This window comes from Pongo pygmaeus, chromosome 9 (genome assembly GCF_028885625.2).
Source record: "Pongo pygmaeus isolate AG05252 chromosome 9, NHGRI_mPonPyg2-v2.0_pri, whole genome shotgun sequence".
In the NCBI taxonomy this organism is placed as follows: domain Eukaryota; kingdom Metazoa; phylum Chordata; class Mammalia; order Primates; family Hominidae; genus Pongo; species Pongo pygmaeus.
The window spans coordinates 42414915-42440544 of record NC_072382.2 but is presented as its reverse complement, the minus strand read 5'-3'; the positions used below and the strand labels follow the sequence as shown (position 1 = coordinate 42440544).

At 35.3% G+C, this 25630-nt stretch overlaps 1 protein-coding gene across 1 annotated transcript in view; it reads left to right on the top strand.

Moving 5' to 3' along the window:
• LUZP2 (leucine zipper protein 2) overlaps positions 1-25630 on the top strand; it is a 562275-nt gene that overhangs the window by 484718 nt on the left and 51927 nt on the right. The window contains exon 9 of the mRNA XM_063671046.1: positions 2646-2813. Within this exon, the coding sequence (XP_063527116.1) occupies positions 2646-2813 (168 nt within the window). The remainder of the gene's footprint in view (positions 1-2645; positions 2814-25630) is intronic.

Here is a 25630-nt window from a genome sequence, read left to right as displayed (position 1 = left end):
ATGATAAATATTTCATTATTTTCTCTTGTAACAAAGCACTAACCTATATTCTCTGGAGAGTTTGCTTAATTTTTTATATAACAAGCATGTGTTGTGTTAGAAACTGATTATGCCACAGAAAGGATACCAGCCTTCAAAAAAGTTTGTTAAAAGTGAACATTAAACATATAAACAACAAGATAATTTGAAATGATGGTAAGGACTAAATAAGATATAAAGTTAGAAAATATAATAACAATTTTAGGAAAGAAGCATTCCTGGAAAGGGTGATAGGGGCTATTTCCATGAAAATAGTTTGTGAGCTGAGACATACATTTTAAGTGGCAATTTCTATATAGGTATTTGGAAGAAGGGTTCTGCAAGCAGAGGAAGCAGCATTTGTAAAGGCTCTAATATGGAAATGAGTTTGGGATGCTTGAGGGTCTATACACAAAGGATATTGTGATAAACAGGGCATTTTCATTAAGGAACTTGCATTTTACTATCACATTTTAAAACGAGTGGGAAAAGTGGTGTGCTGCAGGGAGCGGAAAGACAGAGCAAAAACAAGACTGGCTGTACATGGTTTACATCATATTTCATTAGGTGACAGCTTGTTTTAGCAAACTTCAAAGTAAACAGTAGCCTGCAGTTGAAAACCAATGACACCTAACAGTGTAAATAAAAGCGTAATGCCATCATGGTGTAAAATCATCCTCTAGGTTTTGCTCATGGAACTGAGTAGTATGAGTAATAGGCTCTGTTAAGTTAGAGGAACTTAATGGGCATTAGATAAGAGGTGGGCAATTCGGACCTGAGGGTTTCTTCCATTTTTAGACCATATAGGGTAACTCTGTGACCTTGTCATAGCATTTGTAAAATGTCATGGTACTGGTGGGGGTGTCTTTTAGCATGCTAATGCATTGTAATTAGTATATAATGAGCAGTGAGGATGACCAGCAGTCACCCGCATTGCCATCTAGGTTTTGGGCGTTTTGGCTGGCTTCTTGAGTGTAATCTGTTTTATCAGCAAGGTCTTTATGACCTATATCTTGTGTTGACCTCCTATCTCACCCTGTGATTTTGCATGCCTACCCTGGGAATGCAGCCCAGTAGGTCTAAGCCCAGCCCCTATTCAAGATGGAGTTGCTCTGGTTCAAACGCCCCTGACGCTGTTACCTAACAAGGCCCAGAAGAAATGAGAGTTTTATCAGAGACAAATTTGTTTTTACCATTATGTGGGGAAATTGAGTAGAGATATAGGCTAATCGGAGAAACACAAGAATCTACATTGCTATGGCAATGATTCTAAATATAGAAAGTTGATGCAGAAAGAAAGATGGCAAGTTTCATCAACAGAGTAAACAGAAAACCTATAGCACAGGTGGAAATATTTGCAGTGTGCATCTGACAAAGGTCTAATGTCCAGCATATACAAGGAATTTAAATTTATAAGAGAAAAACAAACAACCTTATTAAAAAATAGGCAAAGGACATGAACAGACACTTTTCAAAAGAAGACACACATGTGGCCAACAAGCATATGAAAAAAGCTCAATATCACTAATTGTTAGAGAAACGCAAATCAAAATCACTGTGAGATACCATCTCACACCAGTCAGAATGGCTGTTATTACAAAGTTAAAAAATAACAGATGGTTGTGAGGTTGCAGAGAAAAGGGAAGACTTATGTAGTTAGTGGGAGTGTAAATTAGTTCAACCATTGTGGAAAGCAGTATGGCGATTCCTCAAAGAGCTAAAAGCAGAACTATCATTTGACCCAGCCATCCCGTTACTGGGTATACACCAAGAGGAATATACATTTTTCTTCCATAAAGACACATGCATGTGAGTGATCATTGCAGCACTATTAACAATAACAAAGACATAGAATCAACCTAAAAGCCCTTCAATGACAGATTGGATAAATAATATGTGATACATATACACCATGGAATAGTATCCAGCCATAAAAAAGAATGAGGTCATGTCTTTTGCAGGAACATGGATGGAGCTGGAGGCTATTATCTTTAGAAAGCTAATGCAGGTACAGAAAACTAAATACCCACCACTCCCACAAGGGAGCTAAATGATGAGAACTTAAGAAGATAAAGAAGGAAACAACAGATACTGGGGTGTACTTGAGGGTGGAGGATGGGAGAAGGGAGAAGAGTAGAGAGGAGTAGAAAGGATAACTGCTGGGTACTGGGCCTAAGAACTGGGAGATGAAATAATCTGTACAACAAACCCTCATGACACAAATTTACCTATTTAACAAACCTTCATACGTACCCCCAAACCTAAAAGAAAAGTTAAATAAAGATGGTAACTTTCAAAAAAGGATATTTTCTACATCAGAGTAACCTAGAGTATATTTCCTTTCCTACAAACTATCATGGTGGAAATCATGTCAGTTCAAGAGAAAGTAATAAGACATACCTTTGTATTTCAGTGTTCAAAATATATCATGAAATGTATTAGCTCCTAGAAACAGACTGAGTGTGGATAAAAAAGTGTGTCATAATGAAATTTATGAATTAGGCAATTACATTTGAAAAGTGTATGTATTTTTGTGGGGAGTATAGGCTAGGAGGAAAGGGAGAATGCAAGCAGATAATTGATGAGCAGAGCTAAATGTAAATATGTTAATGCCTCTTTTTTTGTAGGAGTCACAGATGAAAGCAATGAAAGAGACTGTGCAGCTCTGCTTGACATCCGTTTTCCGTGATCAGCCTCCTCCCGCTTTGAGTTTAATCACGTCAAATCCAACTCAGATGTTACTCCCACCCAGGAATAGTGCCTCTAAGCTTCCAGATGCAGCGGCCAAAAGCAAGGTACCTACCTTTCATTTGCTCTTTGTAAAGTAACAGCAAGTAATGTGTTGTCTTTAAAGCCCAATGTATATAATCACCAGAGTGGATTCAAGTATGATAACAAATCCATTGAAAGATTAGGATGAAAATGGAAGGTAGTAACCCAGCTTGTAAAACCTCCATAGTCACTAGAAGAATGTTGGAAGGGAGCGTTTCTTTCGTAGAGAACCTAGCTGATTCTTAGGCAGAATCATCTAATTGTTTAACACAAAAACTAATAATGTTGGAATAAGTTAAAAGAGAATATCTTGTATTACATTGCAAAAAACATCACAGGTTTGATATGGGAAATATTTTCTTCTGGGTCGTAAGTATCTTCAGAAAGGTATATCATTTTTTTTTTTCTTAAGTCCACAACTCTCAACACTGGCCGCACATTAGAATCTTAGTGTAAATATTTTTAAAAGTGTGCTTAGGTGTATTTACATTAAAAAAGCCTTACTCCTGGGGTTTTTTCCCCAGACCTATTAAATTAGATTTTTTTTTTTTGAGTTACACTGCAGTTATCAGTAATTTTTCAAAGTCCCAGGGTATTTTAAGGTGCGTTCAAGTTTAAGGACAACTCATTTGAGCAAATCTTCCTCCAAATTCCCTCCACCAACCTACTTTAGACGAAACAAAGAACATTTAATGGTGCTTTTGTTTCAATCTTCAAAAACTTCAATTTGTAGGCCCTGCATACGTTGAAATAAATCCTGAGAGCCAGAAATAATCTTTGGAGAAAGGAGTTCTGTTTTGGGTAGTATGTTGGAAAGATCTGGTTCTCTGATCACTTGTCTGAGCATCACTTGTTATTAAAATGAGTGCTATGGATACCAGCCTGACTTCTAAATGCAAATCTCAAGGGTTGAGTGCAGAAAAACTTAAGAATCACTAATACAAATACCTAATGATGTGTTGCATCTGGCTTTCTTACTGCTTATTTCTGAGATTTCCTGTTTTTGAATTAAAGTGGGTAGATTAGGGAAATGCTATTTTCAGGATGGAGAGTCAAAATTAAGTAGAATGAAGTAAATCTTCTAATGTAGTTTTTATGTGTAACTAGTCAACTTATGAACTACAAAGATTTAGTCTGTATGAGATTCTTATGTAATATTGTTTCTCTTTTAAAAATTATTCAAAACAATGTATTTAACTATATTATATTATTGTCTGTGTTTTTATATGTAAATTATATATATATATATATAAAATTGTGAATTTTAAAAGCCACAGGTTCACGAAGGGAGGAGTACAAAATTGCAAGGGTTTACTAGAAAAAGGTTAAAAATAATTAATATATTAGTACCCCCACCATTTAAATTTATTGTTTTTATTATGGTGCATACCTGTTACATTCACTGTTAGAACTACAGCTTAAGTTTCTGCTGAGAGTCTTCAACGAAGTCCATCAGATACTCTTTTATCATTACCCTTTGTAAAATCGAGATGCTGGTTTCTCTCTAAGTTGAGTGAATTATTTCTTACCCTCCAGTTAGAATTATTTTTTCTTTCCTCAGTATTTGCTTTGACAGCTGAGTGTTTACTACTCTTGGCCCTTGGTCATCCTTGAATGTTATGTCTGCATATGTCTTCCTTCTTCAGAGACATGACTGTGCTTAGCTCATTGATCTGTTTAATGTTATTTAGTGTCCAGAATGATGTTTCTAGAAAATTCATTTGAAATACTTGTGGTATGCCCTTCTTCTTCTTATAAATTTTCTTTTAAATTTGAAATGACACTTGTTGTATGCCCTTCTTCTTCTTATAAATTTTCTTATAAATTCTTATAAATTTTACTTATTTGGAATTTAGAAAATTATATATTATTGTTTGTTTAGTGTTTTGTATTCAACTACATTGTTTTTCTTCTATGTACCAGTACTTTGCTGGTAACTAAGACAGCAAACTTCAAGTGACACAGCCCTCAACTTTTGGAGATTGCAGCCTAATTTTCTGTAAGAGACAAAAAGAAAACTGCAGGATTTGTTCTTAGTAGTAGATCAGGTCATCTTCTGTTTGTTTCCTTGTTTGTTTTCTAGATACCTGGATACAAATACACAGGAGATGATATATCTTTTGTGTCTTTGTTATGATATTATATATTTGTTATGTAGAAAATGATATTCTTTCAAATATATAAAAAGCCAAGGTAGAAACCAGTGGATCCGATCTGCATTTTGCATAAAACGACCCCAACTCCCCAACTAAAGTAGAAACAAATAAACCATATGACAATCTTCTGACCTATGTAGGAGAGGATGGTGACCTACTTTATGTCACCAACACTGAAAATAGGATTCGAAATGTTATTGAGTCATAAAATTGTCACTACCTAGTAACTAAATGGGAAGCGTGAAGGGAGGAAATCAAGAATAAAAGTCCTTGCATTCATTCACTATGATGTAAAGGGCAAGAGGAGGTTTTAAAAGGGAAGCCAAACTGGTTTGTTTTTAACCTGTTGTGTTTTGGGTTTCCGTCATAGAACCAAGTGCCCATATCCAGTAGATGATTATGTATTTAAATCTGTAACTGAGGGAGATATTAGATTAGATATCATCACAATGAATAGGGTTCAATATTGGAAATAAATCAAATTACCTGAAGAGACGGTATGGAGTGAAAAGAGATGAGGTCTGCAAAGACACTAGACATGAGAAGTAACATGAGTATGGTTTTGTGTGTAAGCTAACAGGTGGAATGCTTATGACAAAAGTGCATTTATTCCCATTATTTTGCTGAGATACTCTCTAATGTATATTTAAGCTGAGAGCCACGACTTTTCTATGCCTATTTTGCTATTGCAAAAAATACAGTGTGCATGTCATTGTGTATATTCAGAATGATAAATACTCCAGTGGTCTGTTGGAGCTGGTTCATATGTGCTTGCAAAAGTTGACTGTTAAATTTACAGAATTTGTACTATTTAACTGTTAAATACAGGCATTATTAAATATTATATTATATATACTTACAATTACACAAATTCTACCAATGGCAGTGTGGTAAATACCGAAGCTACTATATAGTGCTATAATCTATGCTGTTCAGGATATTGTATATTTTGGATCTGTATAATGGAAATACTATATAATAGTGTACTACTGCATATCTCTTTGCAATTTGTGTTCAATGACATCATGTTAGCAGATTGAAATTGGTAACATTTATACTGTAGAAATTGACTAACACTATAAATCAGTGTCCTCCTAACCCATAGAGCTAGTGAATAGCATGCCTGTGTGTGTGTGTGTGTGTGTGTGTGTGTGTGTGTGACATTTAAGATAGGATTACTTGGCATTATAGATAATATACAAAAAAAGTGACTAACATTTTTTCTACTGCTGTGTGGTAGAGCTAGATGCATAGTAGTGCTCAGAAAAGGCAAATTAATAAACAAGGCTTATGTAATTAATAGCATTCTGAAAAACTCATTTTGTATATCTATTGCAATACTACATTCATTTTTTATAAAATACATGCTTTATAGAATTTGGAAAAAATTAAGAGGAAGAACAGAAAACATATCACCAAGAATTCTACCACTTTTAGTTTAAAAAATATGAATTAATACACAGTAATGTGTTTGGTGTTTATATTTGCATAATAGAACATTTAAGAGGTAGGATTCATTAGTCAGACTAAGTAAAAATCTCTTTTCTGCTATTTTTTAATTTTAATAGCTTGATCAAATTACTTAACTTTTCTGAGATTCATCTTTCCTGGCTATTAAATGGAGATAATTACAGCACCAACCTTAGAAAGTTGTTCAGCAGATCAAATACGAAAGTTCACATAAAACATTAGCATATATTGTGGTGCCTGACGCACATAAAGCGGTCAATAAATACGTGAAACAAGTATTAGGCTCTCTTAAAGCCAGGATAACATGAAAACACTTGAAGAAAATTTTTAGTAGGATGTTACTTTAACTTTGAATAAAGCTACACTATTTACATTGTATTATTTTTCAAGTGTTAGAATACATTAATTCAAATAAGTGAAACTTCAGTTTTTTATCATAAAAGTATAGCAGAATCCTTACAATCCATTTAGTGTCAGGGATCATAATAATACATGTCAGAAAGAAAGGAGAGTGTTTAAAGACACTAGAAATGAAAAGCAATTCAGATAAACAATGCAGATAAACAGCAATGAAACCATGCTATGAAAACCCATATGTCACGCCATCCCAGGCTATTACTGTTTCTTTTCTTTTTCTTTTCGACTCACTGCCTTAGTTGCAGTTTATATTGTTGAAGGTCACAACTGTGGTATCTACTTAATTGGAAAAGGATGATTTGTTAATGTTTGTTTAAATGTGTTGTAAATGCCAAAGTCATTCCAGGGCAGGAGGCCCTGGAACGCATGTGGTTCTCTTTAGGAGCTTAAAGACATGCAAGTGAAAACTGCATATTTCTTAGTGCCTGGAAGTTTAGATAGATCAAGGTACATTTTTCTTTTCCTCTTTTCTGCCAAAAATCTGTTACAAAGTAGTTTTTTAAGAAACCTCAAAACAGTGCACCTGGAATCATCATAAGCCAAGGTGCTGAGCCTAGGCTGCATCTTCAAATTATTATGGGCTTCAAAAATGCTCACACCTGGGTGTCAATACTCCCGATTCTGATACAATTTAGCAGGAGTTTAGGCTAGTTTTGGAGATTATTCAAAAATCTCAGATGATTCTAATTTACAGCCAAGGTTGAACATGAGTAAGATCCTGATTTTAGAAATGAGAAAGGACTCTAAGAAGTAAGCTTGCGCTATCTCTCTACTTCTCTGCTTCTAGAAGAGATTTCTCAAATAATACAGAGGTGATCAATTTTAAACAGTTCTGTTTTTCCACCTGCTGTCTGTCAATCGCTAACCATTTAGTTATCTCCAACATCCCCTGAACAATCCTCCATGTGAAAGGATGCATGAGGGAGGTGAGATCTCACAGTATGCGTTAAAGCCAATATTTCCTCTTCAAACTCCTTTTAATATTCAAAGCTTATAATACCATTCTGGAAGAAAGAACATGAATAGCATTAGAAGGTAACATTTTTTTTCAATGGGAAACAAGAGAGTCTATGTCTAGATATCCCTAATCAAACTCTATTCCCTAGGTTTCTGCAAAGGAAATTGTAGTTCAGAGATAAAATCATGTTTCCTCACAACTTTCTAAAGGCATCACAGCCAATGTTCTTGTTACTTTATTATGAGACATGTTACTGAATGATAGAAGAATCTATGGATGTAAAATACCCATGACTATATGCAAAGAGTAATTTAATTAACTATATAAAATATGACTATGTAATGTGGTCCTTTATGAAATAGTGTTAAAGAAGACACGATTATGCATTTTATTATAAGATTCTCTTAACAGCCCTGATAAGCATCAGTATGACCTTAAACTTGAATATGTTTTTCCTGAATCATACATTTAATAACGATGTATTAAGTAATTTGAGTATACAAAGCATTGCTTAGGGATATATGTGCTATATTTCTTTTAGTTACTGTGACTATCTGTAAGGATAATATCTTTTTTACATTCAAGAAGCTGGATATCAGAGTTTTAGAAGGTTATCTTCTAGGCTTTTTGTATTGTGTTGTGTCCTCCAAGAAGACACAAAACAGAATTATATTTGCAAGAGGTTTATTTGGAAAAATGCCTGTGAGAGAAAATAGGGAGGCAGCCATAGGAGGCCGGAAGAGCCATCAGGCCCCAGGGCAGATCTGATTATTCTGGAGCAGTGAGGGAAGAAGGAGGATCTAGATATAAAAAGGCTTAGATTCCTGTGCAGTTAAGAAAAGAAAAGAAAAGAAAAGAAAAGAAAAGAAAAGAAAAACAACTTTGGCAAATGTCAATGGGAAGTCATTGCATAAAACCCACCCATCAGAAGAGTCCCCATATTTTATGGGAATGGGCTACCTTACTAGCCCTGTTGCATCACATGCTGGGGAAGTCACAGTTTAGCAAGTGGGGCTTTCAGTCAATTATGCTCCCCACAGTGGGAAATCTGAGAGGTTCCATGTTGGTGGACTGTATTTTGCTCATTATGCTGGAACAAATCTCACATTCCTAAAGACTGTCAGTTTCTTGCTAAACTATGGCTTCTATATCTCAGGGAAATATAATGTCTTTAAAATTTAGGATATCTTCATTATTTATTTTGTTTAATAGCTAAAGAAGCTAATGTTATGGGAGACTTACAGAATAGCAAAACTCTGACACTCATGATATCAATTCAAAGGTGTAGCATTAACTGCAGACAGTATAGCTTGCTTCCTATGTAGAGATAGAACAGACAAATATGGACTCTGTGAAAGCCATCCTGATGCTGACATTTTTTTCCTGTATCTTTCAGTCAGGAACAAAGCAAAATGAATTATATGAACAACTGGGATGTGGTGAAACTGAGCTTGTCAAATTTCTAGATGTCTAGCATTTGGGTTATATTCAAAGAGTATATGCTGGCCCATTTGTTCAAGTCACTAAGCTAAACAGTGTGAGGTTAAGATATTTGACTTATGTCATCCAACTAATAGAAAACAAGATTTAAACTAAGGTCTGGTAGTTCTAAAATCAGGTTTTTTTTTTTTTTCTATACTAGTATTGCTAATTATATGTGACATATACAAAACTATCTTTGGTGATACTCAACCTAGTTACTCTGATGTTTTCAAAATGTAAAGAGTTTGGTTCTCTAGAAAATGCAGGCTTTCAGTTCTTTATAAAAAGGAAGAATAATTGTTAGGCTTTAGAATTGTGTTCTTCTTTTCTCCATTCCTCCCTCACTTTCACTTTTCTTCCCTTTTTTCAATATTTATCAGGTCTCACGTTGTATTAAGACACACGGAAAAAAAAGGGAAGAAAATGTTACAAATCATATGTAATCCATCATATATAATATATATATATATATAAAATCCTTTCAATAATTTTATCTATTATATATGAAAAAATATATTACTTATATTTTAATAAAATTCTGAAATATTTTCTATTTTATTAAAAATACATTTAATTTAATGTATTTTTTTCAAATGTGAGACATATGAATGACTGCAAAGAATTCTGCTGAATATTCATATTTTTATGTGAACATAGACTTCTCTTCCCGTAGTTTTTATCTCACATAACTATCTTTTGCCCTGGGGTGCATGTACTTTGACATCTTAATATCAGTAAAACATTGCAGTAGATAATGAGGCAGACAGAGAGAAAGTGTGACAGTCTTAATTAAAATTGCTTAGAAATATATTGTAACGGTCTCTGTATTAGTCTGTTCTCATGCTGCTAATAAAGACATACTTGAGACTTGGTAATTTATAAAGAAAAGAGGTTTAATTGACTCACAGTTTCACGTGACTGGGGAGGCCTCACATTCATGGTGGAAGATGAAGGAAAAGCAAAGGGATGTCTTACACAGCAGCAGGCAAGAGAGCATGTGCGGGGGCGCTCCCTTTTATGAAACCATCAGATCTCCTGAGACTTACTATCATGAGAACAGCACATGAAAGACCTGCCCCCATGATTCAGTTACTTCTCACCAGGTCCCTGTCATGACACATGGGAATTATGGGAGCTACAATTCAAGATGAGATTTGGGACACCACCAAACCATATCATTCCACCCCTGACTCCTCCCAAATCTCATATCCTCACATTTCAAAACAAATCATGCCTTCCCAACAGTCCCCCAAAGTCTTAACTCATTTCAGCATTAGCTCAAAAGTCCACAGTCCAAAGTCTCACCTGAGACAAAGCAAGTCCCTTCCGCCTATATGCCTGTAAAATTGAAAGCATGTTAGATACTTTCTAGATACAAAAGGGGTACAGGCATTTGGTAAATACACCTATTCCAAATGGGAAAAATTGGCCAAAATGAATGGGATACAGGCCCCATGCAAGTACAAAATTCACCAGGGCAGTCAAATCTTAAAGCTCCAAAATGATCTCCTTTGAATCCATGTCTCAAGTTCAGGTCACACTGATGCAAGAGGTGGGCTCCCATGGCCTTGGGCAGCTCTGCCCCTGTGGATTTGCAGGGTATAGCCAGCCTCCTGGCTGCTTTAACAGGCTGGCATTGAGCATCTGTGACTTTTCCATGTGCATAGTGGAAGCTGCCGGTGGATCTAACATTCTGGGGTCTGGAGGATGGTGGCACTCTTCTCACAGCCCTACTAGGCAGTGCCTCAGTGGGGACTCTGTGTGGGGGATCCTGTGAAGTATCTGAGCCCAAGCTAAGCCATCATATCCCCTGTGACCTGCATGTATACGTCCAGATGGCCTGAAGCAACTGAAGACCCACAAAAGAAATGAAAATAGCCTTATCTGATGACATTCCACCATTGTGATTTGTTTCTGCCCCACCCTAACTGATCATTGTACTTTGTAATCTCCCCCACCCTTAAGAAGGTTCTTTGTAATCTCCCCCACCCTTAAGAAGATTCTTTGTAATTCTCCCCACCCTTGAGAATGTACTTTGTGAGATCCACCCCCTGCCCGCAAAACATTGCTCCTAATTCCATCACCTGTCTTCAAACCTATAAGAACTAATGATAATCCCACCACCCTTTGCTGATTCTCTTTTAGGACTCAGCCTCCCTGCACCCAGGTGAAATAAACAGCCCTGTTGCTCACACAAAGCCTGTTTGGTGGTCTCTTCACAACGGACGTGCATGAAAGATCCAACCCACATTTTCCTTCCACACTGCACTGGCAGAGGTTCTCCATGAGGGCCCACCCCTGCAACAAACTTCTGCCTGGACATTGAGGCATTTCCAAATACCCCCTGAAATCTAGGTGGAGGTTCCCAAAACTGAATTCTTGACTTCTGTTTACCCACAGGCCTAACACCACATGGAAGCCACCAAAGTTTGGGGCTTCACCATCTGAGGCAATGACCTGAGATGTATGTTGGCCCCTTTTAGCCACAGCTGGAGCTAAAACATTTGGGAGGCAGGACACCATGTTCAGAGGGTGCATAGAGCAGGGGGTACTAGGCCTGGCCCACAGAACCATTTTTCCCTCCTAGACCTCCAAGCCAGTGATGGGAGGACCTGTCATGAAAGTCTCTGACCTGCCCTGGAGACATTTTCCTTATTGTCTTGGTGATTAACATTTGATACTTTGTTATTCATGCAAATTTCTACAGCTGGCTTGAGTTTCTCCCCAGAAAATGAGATTTTCTTTTCCATTGCATTGTTAGGCTGCAAATTTTTCAAACTTTTATGCTCTGTCATCTCTTGAATGCTTTGCTGCTTAGAAATTTTCTCCACCGGATACCCCAAATCACCTCTCTCAAGTTCAAATTTCCACAGCAATCTAGGGCAGGGGCAAAATGCCACCAGTCTCTTTGCATAGCAAGAGTGACCTTTACTCCACTTCCCAACAAGTTTCTCATCCCCATCTGAGACTACCTCAGGCTGGATTTTATTGTCTACATCACTATCATCATTTTAGTCAAAGCCACTCAACAAACCATGGTAGTTTTATAAATATACAAACTAAATTGATTCATTATTTTCCTATCAGTTCCTAATCACTGGGCACCTAAATTGCAATTGTCATCTGTCTCCATTTAATCCTACTTTTAGGTGGGATCATTTAAAATATTGCCACACAGTCTCTGATATTCGTCCATCAATATATGGGTTCTATGCCCCCTTACTTACAATCTGGGCAAGTTTGTAATTATCTGACAATGCTAGCGAAATTACAGATTGTTCATCTCCCCTAAACCTAAATGAATGCACTCAAATTTTGCTACCTTTTCCGAGGTAGTTCAGGTTGCTTATATCTAGCATGTCTCAAAAGACTATTGAATGGGTTATCCTGAAGTTTTCCAACTGTTTAAACATGCACACACACATACAAACATGTATTTTACAATTTATATATACATATAACTTTATAATTTTTGTATATGTTTTATGAATTTTATATGTAAAATTTAAATGTAACTACTCCATTTTGTTTTTCAGCAAAGGTCAATTTGAGTCAAGAACAAATGTTTAGATTTTGAACATAATCTTGTCTTATTGATGGGGAAAATATATGACTAACCATTGGTAATATGTGGTTCAAATGTATATACTGCAAAATGATGAATTGAAAGGTAAATGCAAAGATGAAGACTGGAAAACCATTTATATGGGATTCCTTGGTTAATCCTAAGGAAAAATTACAAAACTTCCAATTAAAACAGCAACTGGTGAGAACATAGAAGCTGAAAGACAGTAAATACAGTTGGCATATATTTGGTGATCTTATTAGACAACCTGAGAGTTCAAGATTTTAAAAGACTCATTCGAGTTAGAAATATAAAGAATCTAAATAAAAGTCAAGAATACATATTTTTCAAATCCTTGCATAATTCTAGCTTTTTATTCTATGTATATTTTTAACCCCCACCCAATCATCACTCATAATGCTGGTGAACTTCTACTCCCCTTCCATGGGTTCATCTCAAATGTCAACTCTTTTTGACTACTTTCTTGAGTTTCTATTGTGTTTAAGCATTTATTTTTATTTATTTTTCCTTTTTTAATTTTTTATTTCCATAGGTTATTGGGGAACAGGTGGTGTTTGGTTACATCAGTAAGTTCTTTAGCAGTGATTTGTGAGATTTTGGTGCACCCATCAACAGAGCAGTATACACTGCACCCTATTTGTAGTCTTTTATCCTTTACCTGCTTCCTACCTTTCCACCTGAGTCCCCAAAGTCCTTTGTATCATTCGTATGCCTTTACATCCTCATAATTTAACTCCCACTTACGAGTGAGAACATACGATGTTTGGTTTTCCATTCCTGAGTTACTTCACTTAGAATAGTAGTCTCCATTCTCATCCAGGTTGCTGCGAATGCCATTAATTTATTCCTTTTTATGGCTGAGTAGTATTCCATCATATATATATATGTGTGTGTGTGTGTGTGTGTATATATATATATGTGTGTGTGTGTATATATATATATATATATTCCATCATATATATACATATATCTCTCACAGTTTCTTTATCCACTTGTTGATTGATGGGAATTTGGGTTAGTTCCACAGTTTGCAATTGCAAATTGTTCTTCTATAAATATGCGTGTGTAACTATCTTTTTCATTTAATGACTTTTTTCCTCTGTGTAGGTAGCCAGTAATGGAATTGCTGGATCAAGTGATAGTTATACTTTTAGTTCTTTAAGGAATTTCAACACTGTTTTCCATAGTGGTTGTACTAGTTTACATTCCCGCCAGCAGTGTAGTAGTGTTCCCTGTTCACTGCAACCACACAAACATCTATTATTTTTTGATTTTATGATTATGGCCATTCTTGCAGAAGTAAGGAGGTATTGCATTGTGGTTTTGATTCACATATCCCTGATCATTAGTGATACTGAGCACTTTTTCATATTTGTTGGCCATTTGTATATTTTCTTTTGAGAATTGTCTATTTATGTTCTTAGCCCACTTTTTGATGGGATTCTTTGTTTTTTCCTTCCTAATTTGTTTGAGTTCATTGTAGATTCTGGATATTAGTCCTTTGTCAGATTTATAGATTGTGAAGATTATCTCCCACTTTGTGAGTTATCTGTATACTCTGCTGACTGTTCCTTTTGTGAGGCAAAAGCTCTTATCTATTGTGGTTAAGCATTTTTATTGTATTTATATGGCATTTGTGAAAAATTTAACCTTGAGACTCTGCCCTAAATTCCCTGGCTAGCCTGTGAGCTCCTCATAAATACATACATTGACAAGTTTCCATTGCATCACCAGTACTCCAAAAACAGGCTGTAAGAAAATCACACTTAGTGTGATTGAATACTTAAATTGAACTACTAGAATTGGTGAACTAGTCCAGTAAACAGTAGGCAAACATTTATTATACTCTATTTTGGAAAAGATAATTGTGTGTGTATGTGTCTGTGTCTATGTGTGACGGGGGATGGGTGAACCATTTTACCATGATTTTCTTAGGACTATAAATATGATAAAATACAATAAGGTGGTATTGGCTGCTGGCTGTTTTAATGGAATTAGATTAATTGAATTACCTGAAGCATAAGCTCCATGAAAATAGGCAACTAAGTTTCTTTTGCTCACTAATATATACCAAACTTTCAAAACAATGTGATATACAGAAACTGTTCAATTAATATTTGTTGAATGAATAAATGAATTATTTAAAAGGACATGTCAGAGTTACTTCCTGGAGGCATTGCTCCCAATACCTAAAAATTTTCCGATGGAAATACAAATATTTATTTATTTTCCCTGTCATCTGCGTTTATAATTCATTTTGATGTATAATATTGCTTCCAAGACATTGTGACATACAAGTTGTACAATCTATTTGATGACTTCCCTATTGAATTTCTTGTATATCTGTGTTATTACATTTTATGTGAAGTAAAGCACAAATTTAAGCATATTTAATTTAAGTATACATAATGCCAGTTCACAATTCTGGAGCTTCTTGCTCCTTTATCCAGAAATCTTTTCACTATTTGAATTTGAAAATTACCTGAAGCGAAAAGATTCAAAATATACAATTACTTTTTAAGTTTCAAAGAAAATTCTCTGCTTCACAACAATATTTTATTTATGTTTACAACAAATTGAATTCAATATTCTATTGATATAAAATTATCTGAATTTTCAGGGAAATTGGACTCTTGCTAAAAATTAGAAACATGGTAAATTGTAAAGTTAGAATTTGGTATTACCATTATCTGTCTGGAAAACTACAATTCTTGTCTCTATGCCGCACTACATTGACTCACCTGGCCTGAAAACTTAGGTGATATATAATGGGAGAAAATCAATCCCAGTAAATCTGTTTTACTTTGTTTTCAATTATAAGGAATTAACAACTATTACATTAAAAAAAAGAGAAGGTTAAAATGTCATAATGTAAAAGCAGTCAATACCAAAACCCTATCAATGTCATTATTTGGGTTATTTACATCTTTCCTCTAGGTATTCTGCCTCTTGGGAAGTATATTAGGGAAATCATAGTTATTCCCAGTCTTGTTTTATCTTTTAGTAAAATATACTCTCATTTGCTTCTGTATCTCCCAGTTATTATTGGGTAGATAAAACTGTATGATTAATCGTATACACAGTTAGAAATACTATATATTCTTAATGAATTCACCCTTTACCATTATGCGATGCCTGTTTTGTGCCTTTTAATGTTTATTGTCCTGGTATCTATTTTGCCTAATTTTACGACAGCCACACCAGTTTTTACATCAATAATACTACATCCTTTTTAAATTATTATATTTTATTTTTAAGCTGTGTCTTTGTGCAAATGTTTTCTTCCATTCTGGGGGTTGTATTTTCACTTTATTGAAGACTTCATTTGCAGCACAGATGACACAAGTTTTTAAATTTGATGAAGTCCAATATATTTTTCCATTTCTTTTTTTGCGGGGGATGGGGAGGAATAGTCTCGCTCTGTTGCCCAGGCTGGAGCACAGTGGCGTGATCCTGGCTCACTGCAGCCTCTGCCTCCTGGGTTCAAGCGATTCTCCTGCCTCAGCCTCCTGAGTAGCTGGGATTACAGGAACATGCCAACACGCCTGGCTAATTTTTGTATTTTTAGTAAATATGGGGTTTCACCATGTTAGTCAGTCTGGTCTCGAACTGCTGACCTCATAATCTGCCTGCCTCAGCCTCCCAAAGTGCTGGGATTACAGGCTTGAGCCACTGCACCTGGCCCATTTTTTTTTTTTTTTTTTTTTTGGCACTTGTGCCATTGCTATGTTTAATAAGACTTTGCCTAGTGTGAGGTCGTAGATTATCTCCTGTTTTTCTATTCAGGTACTTAATTTTAACTCTTACATCTAGGCATATGATTTAATTTGAGTTCACTTCTATATGTTGTATTTGGTAGTGATCAAACTTCATTTGTCTGCATGTGGCATCTTGCTGTTTAAACATCATTTGTTGAAAAGACTTGTTTTATTTCACTGAATTGGCACGATGCCCTGTCTAAATACAGTTGATCATGATGCAAGGGACTGGACTCTCAATTCAGTTCCATTAATCTATATGCCTATCTATCTGAGCGTATTTGCAGTGACTGTGGTAGATTTGTAGTGTATTTTAAAATGAGGAAGTGGATTCCTCCAGCTTAGTTCTTTGTATTTAAAGTTTGCTTTGGCTATTCTTGGTCATTGCATTTTTCAAATAAGTTTGAGAACTACTTTCTCAATTTCTAGAAAAACAAATAAAGCTCAGATTTTAAAGGGATGACATTGAATCTTTAGATAACTTAGGGACTATTATCGTCTTAACAATATTAAATCTTTGAATATTCTCTTATTTTCAGGGTGGTAATTTAATCTTTAAAATGTCCTTGCTAGTGTATAAAATACAATTCTTACCACATTTTTAATAAATTGAATATATTGCTTTTCATTTCATCTACACTGCCATTGTCAGTCCTGTATGTAATATTCTATATTCTAGGTGTCATTCTAGGATTTCCCAATAAGCACCTTTGACTTAGCACAATCTACTTTGAAATTATATTATACTGTTATACATTACACAAATGAGAGTACCATAAAACGTTTTATTTTCATGTCATACATTTCAGTTGTATAACTGTTATAACCGCAAAAGACATTGATATAGGTTTTGCTTTGAAAAATGAATTACAGGCTGGATGTTTTGGCTCACACCTGTAATCTCAACACTTTCAGAGGCCGAGGCAGTTGAGCCTTGTCCTTGATCTCAATAGTATGAGACCAGCCTGGGCAACATGGCTCAATCCCATCTCTACACAAAATACAGAAATTAGCTGGGTGTGGTGGTACAGACCTGTAGTCCTAGCTACTCAGGAGGCTGAGGGAGAAGGATGGCTTCATCAAGGAGGGCAGAGATTGCAGTGAGCACAGATTGCACCACTACACTCCAGACTGGGTGACAGAACAAGACCTTGTCCCCAAAAAATAAAAATAAAAAGCTAATAACATATATTTATGTATATGAAATTGAGAAAAAATGCTCTTTTAAAGGGACTCATATTTATCATTTCTGGACTCATCTTTCATCAGTATAAATTTAACTTTCCACGTTACCTCATTTTTTTCTACTTGAAATTATTTCATTTTGCTTTTTAAAGTTTTTTTTTTCTGAATTTAGTAAGCTAGGTTGACAGATTTTTAAATTTAGTAGATTAAAAATGTCACCCCATTGCCTTCTAGCTGGCATAGCTCAGATAATAAATTATGTGATTATCTTTTCCTTTTTGCCTTATATTTAATATGTATTTTATCTCTGAATGCTTTAAATTTTGTTTTCTTTTTTCAATGGTTATCAGCATGCTCTAAATTCAATTCATAATTGAAAGGTCAATGGCTTGGTTTTCACTTGCTTTTTAGTTGTTTCCAGAATTTTCTAGAAAGTCAATTCCAACTCTGATAAGGGAGAAAAAAGTCATTCTAAGTTCAGTGTTAGTGCTACATGACCAATCTTTTTTTTCTACATTACTTATTATTTAAAAATCCAGTAAAATTTTTTATAATTCATTTTTATTTTTAATGTTATATTCTTCTATCTATAGGTTCTAATTCTTTTTTATATATTTTATTTTCTCTTTGTTATTGGTTTCCTCTGCATGTTGATTATAAAAATATTATCTATTATAATATATTTAACTACAAATTGTGTATCTGAGTTTTTTTCAGGTCATTTTTTATTGAGTGAATTTCTCCTGGTTATCTATCATATTTTTCTTCTTCTTGACATGTTACATTTTTTGACTGGTCATTATTTTATTTAAACTTGGATTTCATTGTTTTCTATTAAATAAATAATACATTTCTCTCTCACTCCCTGTTCATATTTCTTCTATCTTTCTCTCTCTCTCTCCAATTAACTACTTGTAAAACAGATTCAACTCTCAAGGCAATGTTTTTAAATTTTCTAGAATGGATCTAACGTAGCCTTCACTTCATGAATAATTCTTACATTCTATTAAATTACGAACCTTCTGGGGTTTCCACAAAATGCCACAGATTAGAACTCGGATTTTCCATTGTAATTGTCTTCCCACACTCTGCAACTTCTAAAAATTCACACTTTACAATTTATTTTATTATTATTATACTTTAAGTTTTAGGGTACATGTGCACAATGTGCAGGTTAGTTACATATGTATACGTGTACCATGCTGGTGTGCTGCACCCATTAACTCATCATTTAGCATTAGGTATATCTCCTAAAGCTATCCCTCCCCCCTCCCCCCACGCCACAACAGTCTCCAGAGTGTGATATTCCCCTTCCTGTGTCCATGTGTTCTCATTGTTCAATTCCCACCTATGAGTGAAAATATGCGGTGTTTGGTTTTTTGTTCTTGCGATAGTTTACTGAGAATGATGATTTCCAATTTCATCCATGTCCCTACAAAGGACATGAACTCATCCTTTTTTATGGCTGCATAGTATTCCATGGCGTATATGTGCCACATTTTCTTAATCCAGTCTATCATTGTTGGACATTTGGGTTGGTTCCAAGTCTTTGCTATTGTGAATAGTGCTGCAATAAACATACGTGTGCATGTGTCTTTATAGCAGCATGATTTATAATCCTTTGGGTATATACCCAGTAATGGGATGGCTGGGTCAAATGGTATTTCTAGTTCTAGATTGTTGAGGAATCGCCACACTGACTTCCACAATGGTTGAACTACTGTACGGTCCCACCAACAGTGTAAAAGTGTTCCTGTTTCTCCACATCCTCTCCAGCACCTGTTGTTTCCTGACTTTTTAATGATTGCCATTCTAACTGGTGTGAGATGCTATCTCATTGTGGTTTTGATTTGCATTTATCTGATGGCCAGTGATGATGAGCATTTTTTCATGTGTCTGTTGGCTGCATAAATGTCTTCTTTTGAGAAGTGTCTGTTCATATCCTTTGCCCAATTTTGATGGGGTTGTTTGTTTTTTTCTTGTAAATTTGTTTGAGCTCTTTGTAGATTCTGGATATTAGCCCTCTGTCAGATGAGTAGATTGCAAAAATTTTCTCCCATTCTGTAGGTTGCCTGTTCACTCTGATGGTAGTTTCTTTTGCTGTGCAGAAGCTCTTTAGTTTAATTAGATCCCATTTGTCAATTTTGGCTTTTGTTGCCATTGCTTTTGGTGTTTTAGACATGAAGTCCTTGCCCATGCCTATGTCCTGAATGGTATTGCCTAGATTTTCTTCTAGAGTTTTTATGGTTTTAGGTCCAACATGTAAGTCTTTAATCCATCTCGAATTAATTTTTGTATAAGGTGTAAGGAAGGGATCCAGTTTCAGCTTTCTACGTATGGCTAGCCAGTTTTCCGGGCACCATTTATTAAATAGGGAATCCTTTCCCCATTGCTTGTTTTTCTCAGGTTTGTCAAAGATCAGATAGTTGTAGATATGCATTGTATTTATTATAAAATATTTTTGTCATGTATAATTTTAGAAAATGTTATTAATATTTTATTGAGTAGTTGAGATCTATTTAGTCATGCTATATCCATATAAATTCTCACAAAACACTAAAAGAAACACTATTATCCTAATTTTTAAAAATAAACTTTTAGTTTGGAATACTTCTACACTCACAAAATGTTACGATAGTACAGAGAATTCCTGCGTAACGTTCACTCAGCTTCCCCTAATGTTAACATCTTATATAATCATGCTACCTATATCAAAACAAAGAAGTTAGCATTTGTACAATACTATTACCAAACTACGCACCCTATTTGAGTTTCATCAGTTTTTCTTACCACTATCCTTTTCCTATTTTAGGATCTAACCCAGGATTTCACATTGTGTTAAGTCATCCTGTCTCCTTAGTCCCCTCTGTTCTTTGACAGTTTTTCAGTTTTTCCTTGTTTTTCATGGCCTGATACATTTGAGCGGTAGTAGTGAGATATTTTATAAAGCATTCCCAATACAGATCTGTCAAATGCATTTTCATGCTTGGACTGGAGTTATAGATTTTTGTAAATAACACCACAGAGGTGTGGTACATTTGCCAACATCCCACCAGGAATACATGATATCTACATGTATTCCTAAATGCAGCTGTTAAACCTCATCTCTTGGTTAAAATAGTGTCTACTGAAAATTTATTCACAAAGTTACTATGATTCTTGTCCAATTATTTTTCATTTAGTATGTATTTACTTCAATAGCTTTAGTCGTATGAGTGGGTTTTGGTTACATGAATGAATTGTATAGTAGTGAAGTGTGAATTTCTTTTTTTTATTTTTTATTTTTTATTTTTATTTTTTTTGATACCGAGTCTCTCTTTGTCACCCAGGCTGGAGTGCAGTGGCGCAATCTCTGCTCACTGCAAGCTCTGCCTCCCGGGTTCACGCCATTCTCCTGCCTCAGCCTCCTGAGTAGCTGGGACTACAGGCACCCGCCACCATGCCTGGCCAATTTTTTGCATTTTTAGTAGAGACGGGGTTTCATCGTATTAGCCAGGATGGTCTCAATCTCCCGACCTCATGATCTGCCCACTTGGGCCTTCCAAAGTGCTGAGATTACAGGCGTGAGCCACCGTGCCTGGCCGTCAAGTGTGAAATTTTAATGCACCTGTCATCCAAGTAGTATATATTTTACCCAACATATAATTATTTATCCCTCACCCTTCTTCCAACCTTCCCCCTTCTGAGTCTCTAATGCCCATTGTACCACTCTCTATGCCTTTGTGTATTCATAGATTAGCTCTCAGCTACCATTGAGAACCTAAGGTATTTGATTTTCCATTTCTGGGTTACTTCACTTAGAGTGATGACCTCCAGTTTCACCCAAGTTGCTGCAAAATATATTATTCCATTCTTTTTAAGGCTGTGTAGTATTCCATGGTATATATACATATATATGTATATATATACACATACATATCATGGTGTGGGTGTACCTATATATGGTGCTGTATGTGTATATATATACAAACACACGTGTTACATATGTGTGTGTGTGTGTGTACCACATTTTCTTTATCCACTTATCAGTTGGTGTTCACTTAGTTTGGTTCCATAGCTTTGGAATTGTAAATTGTGCTGCTATAAACATACATATGCATGTGTCTTTTTCATATGATGACTTTTTTTCCTGTGGGTAGATACACAGTAGTGAGATTACTGGATTGAATGGTAGATCTACTTTTAGTTTTTTGAGAAATCTTCATACTGTTTTTCATAGAGGTTATATTAATTTTCATTCCCACCAGCAATGTATAAGCATCCCCTTTTCATCACATCCTTGCCAACATCATTTTTTTTTTGACTTTTTAATAATGGGCATTATGGCTGTGGTAAGGTGGTATCTCATTGTGGTTTTAATTTACATTTCCCTAATGATCAGTGATGTTGAGCATTTTTACATATGTTTGTTGGCCATTTGTATATCTTATTTTGAGAAGTATCTATTCATGCCACTTGCCCACTTTTCAATGGGATTATTTGTTTTTTCTTGCTGATTTAAGTTCCTTGTAGATTTTGGATTTTAGTCCTATGACTGAGGCATACTTTGCAAATATTTCTCCCACTCTGTGAGTTTTGCGTTTACTCTGATGATGATTTATTTTTCTATGAACAAGCTTTTTTAGTTTACCTATATCCCATTTATTTATTTTTGTTTTTGTTGCATTTCCCTTTGGAGTGTTAGTCATAAATTGTCCAGAAGAGTTTTTCCTAGATTTTCTTTTAGTGTTTTCGTGGTTTTAGGTTTAAGTCTTTATCTTGAGTTGAACTTTGTATTTGGTGACAGATAGGGAACCAATTTCATTCTTCTACATGTGGCTATCCAGTTTTCTTTGTACCATTTATTGAATAGGGTGTGGTTTCCCCAGTTTGTTTTCATATGCTTTGTGTCGAAGATTAGTTGGTTTTACATATTTGTCTCTATTTCTGGGTTTTCTTTTCTGTTTCCTTCATTTATGTATCTTTTATACCAGCACCAGGCTGTCTTGGTGACTATAGCCTTAACGCATATTTCAAGTCAGGTATTGTGTTACCTCCAATTTTGCTTGTTGTTGTTGTTATTGTTGTGTGTGTGTTTTGCTTAGGATTGCTCTGGCTATTCTGGCTCATTTTTGTTCCATGTGAATTTTAGGATTGTTTTTCCTAATCGTGTGAAAAATGATGTGGTAGATTGGTAGGAATTGCACTGCATCTGTAAATTGCTTTTGAAAGTATGTTTATCTTCATTATAATGATTCTTCAAATCCATGAGGATTGAATGTGTTTCCATTTGCTTGTGTCATCTATAATTTCTTTCAGAATTGTTTTGTAGTTCTTCTTGTAGAGATTTTGTACCTTCTTGGTTAAGTATATCCCTAGGTAGGTTTTTTTTTTGTTTTTGTTTCTGTTTTTTTTTTTTTTTTGCAGCTATTTTAAAAGGGATTGAGTTCTTGACTTCTTGATTTGATGTTCAGCTTGGTGGTTGTTGGTATATGGCATTGCTACTGATCTGTGTACATTGATACTTGAGACTTCTCTGAATTCATTGATCAAATCTAGGAGTCTTTTGGAGCTTCTGTTTCAAGACCCAGGAATTTTCATGTTAACTGAATGTGGAAGGCAGCTAGGATAGGAAGAGTATCATGATCAGCTTTAGTTGTATCTTTTATTATGTTGTTCTCAGCATTTGAAGAATGCAATATAGGGGAATATAGAGAGTCTGTGAAGGGCAGTGACAAAGAAGAATGGTGGAATTGGAGCCCATGGAGATCAGATATGAAGCTACTGCTGTCTAATGTGAATGACTCTGGGGTAGGACTAAAATTCAAAGTAAGGAGAGATGATTAAGCAGGCATTAATGAGACATTCATGTCTTCCACTCCAACTGTATTTTTCACCACTCTTCATCCTTCTCCAGGCATATTGCCTTCTTTTGGTTCATTAAGGTTAGAAATGTTTCCCCCTCCTCAGTCCAGTACCTATTGCGCTCTTTCATCCTGGAACGCTCTCCCTGGACTCTTTATCTGGGGAACCAATGCTCATCTATTAGGTCTCATTTTTAATGCCTTTGCTTGGGGGAAACTTGACCCCAGATAGATCAGCTAACTGTATTAATATGCTGTGTCCTCAAAGTATTGTAAAATTTTCTTTCATTATAATTATTCAAATTGTATCTAAATAAAGCTTTATGAAAGTACCTCTTTTACATGTAGTTCATCCACCAGACTGGGTATTCCATGAACACATGGACCATGTCTGTTTTGTCACATGCCACGTTCTGGCCATATCATGCTTACCCAATAAGTAGTTTGTGAAAAAATAAACAAATAAATGAAACATTTATTACTAGCCTGAAATGGAAGCGTATGTATAAGGCATTAGGGTTGTGGAGATACCAAGGCATTAGGTTGTGGAAATTAGGGAATGTGATTTATATCAGTTGTCCTTCATCATTTGGAATTTTGCAGACTAATAATTTTATAAAAGCAATGGGCTCTCTTCACCAAAAAAATCTATAATTTAGTATCAATGAACATCAGTTTAAGAAATCTCATTTTAAAGACTATTATTAGAAAATTATACAATCAAGCTTAGAGTGTGGGAAGATAAAAGTTATCTAGGAAATCTATGTTCCTAAATAAATAGTTCTGGACAGTGACTTACAGATTCTCTATATTTCTATTAAAATAAGATGAGAGGCTCATTCAGTATGATAATGGCTGTGGGTTTGTCATAAATAGCTCTCATTATTTTGAGATACATCCTATCAATACCTAGTTTATTGAGAGTTTCTGGCATGAAAGGCTGTTGAATTTTGTTGAAGGCCTTTTCTGCATCTATTGAGATAATCATGTGATTTTTGTCTTTGGTTCTGTTTATGTGATGGATTACATTTATTGATTTGCATATATTGAAACAGCCTTGAATCCCAGGGATGAAGCCAACTTGATCATGGTGGATAAGCTTTTTGATGTGCTGCTGGATTCGGTTTGCCAGCATTTTATTGAGGATTTTTGCATCAATGTTCATCAGGAATATTGGTCTAAAATTCTCTTTTTTTTTGTTGTATCTCTGCCAAGCTTTGGTATCAGAATGATGCTGGCCTCATAAAATGAGTTAGGGAGGATTCCTTCTTTTTCTATTGATTGGAATAGTTTCAGAAGGAATGGTACCAGCTCCTTTTTGTACCTCTGGTAGAATTTGGCTGTGAATCCATCTAGGCCCGGACTTTTTTGGGCAATAATTAATAGCCTCAATTTCAGAGCCTGTTATTGGTCTATTCAGGGATTCAGCTTCTTCCTGGTTTAGTCTTGGGAAGGTGTATGTGTCCAGGAATGTATCCATTTCTTCTAGATTTTCTAATTTATTTGCATAGAGATATTTATAGTATTCTCTGATAGTAGTTTTTATTTCTGTGGGATCAGTGTTAATATCCCCTTTATCATTTTTTTTGCATCTATTTGTTTCTTCTCTCTTTTCTTCTTTATGAATCTTGCTAGTGGTATATCAATTTTGTTGATCTTTTCAAAAAACCAGCTCCTGGATTGATTGATTTTTTGAAGAGTTTTTTGTGTTTCTATCTCCTTCAGTTCTGCTCTGATCTTAGTTATTTCTTGCCTTCTGCTAGCTTTTGAATGTGTTTGCTCTTGCTTCTCTAGTTATTTTAATTGTGATGTTAGGGTGTCAATTTTAGATCTTTCCTGCTTTCTCTTGTGGGCATTTAGTGCTATAAATTTCCCCCTACACACTGCTTTAAATGTGTCCCAGAGATTCTGGTATGTTGTGTCTTTGTTCTCAATGGTTTCAAAGAATATCCTTATTTCTACCTTCATTTCGTTATGTACCCAGT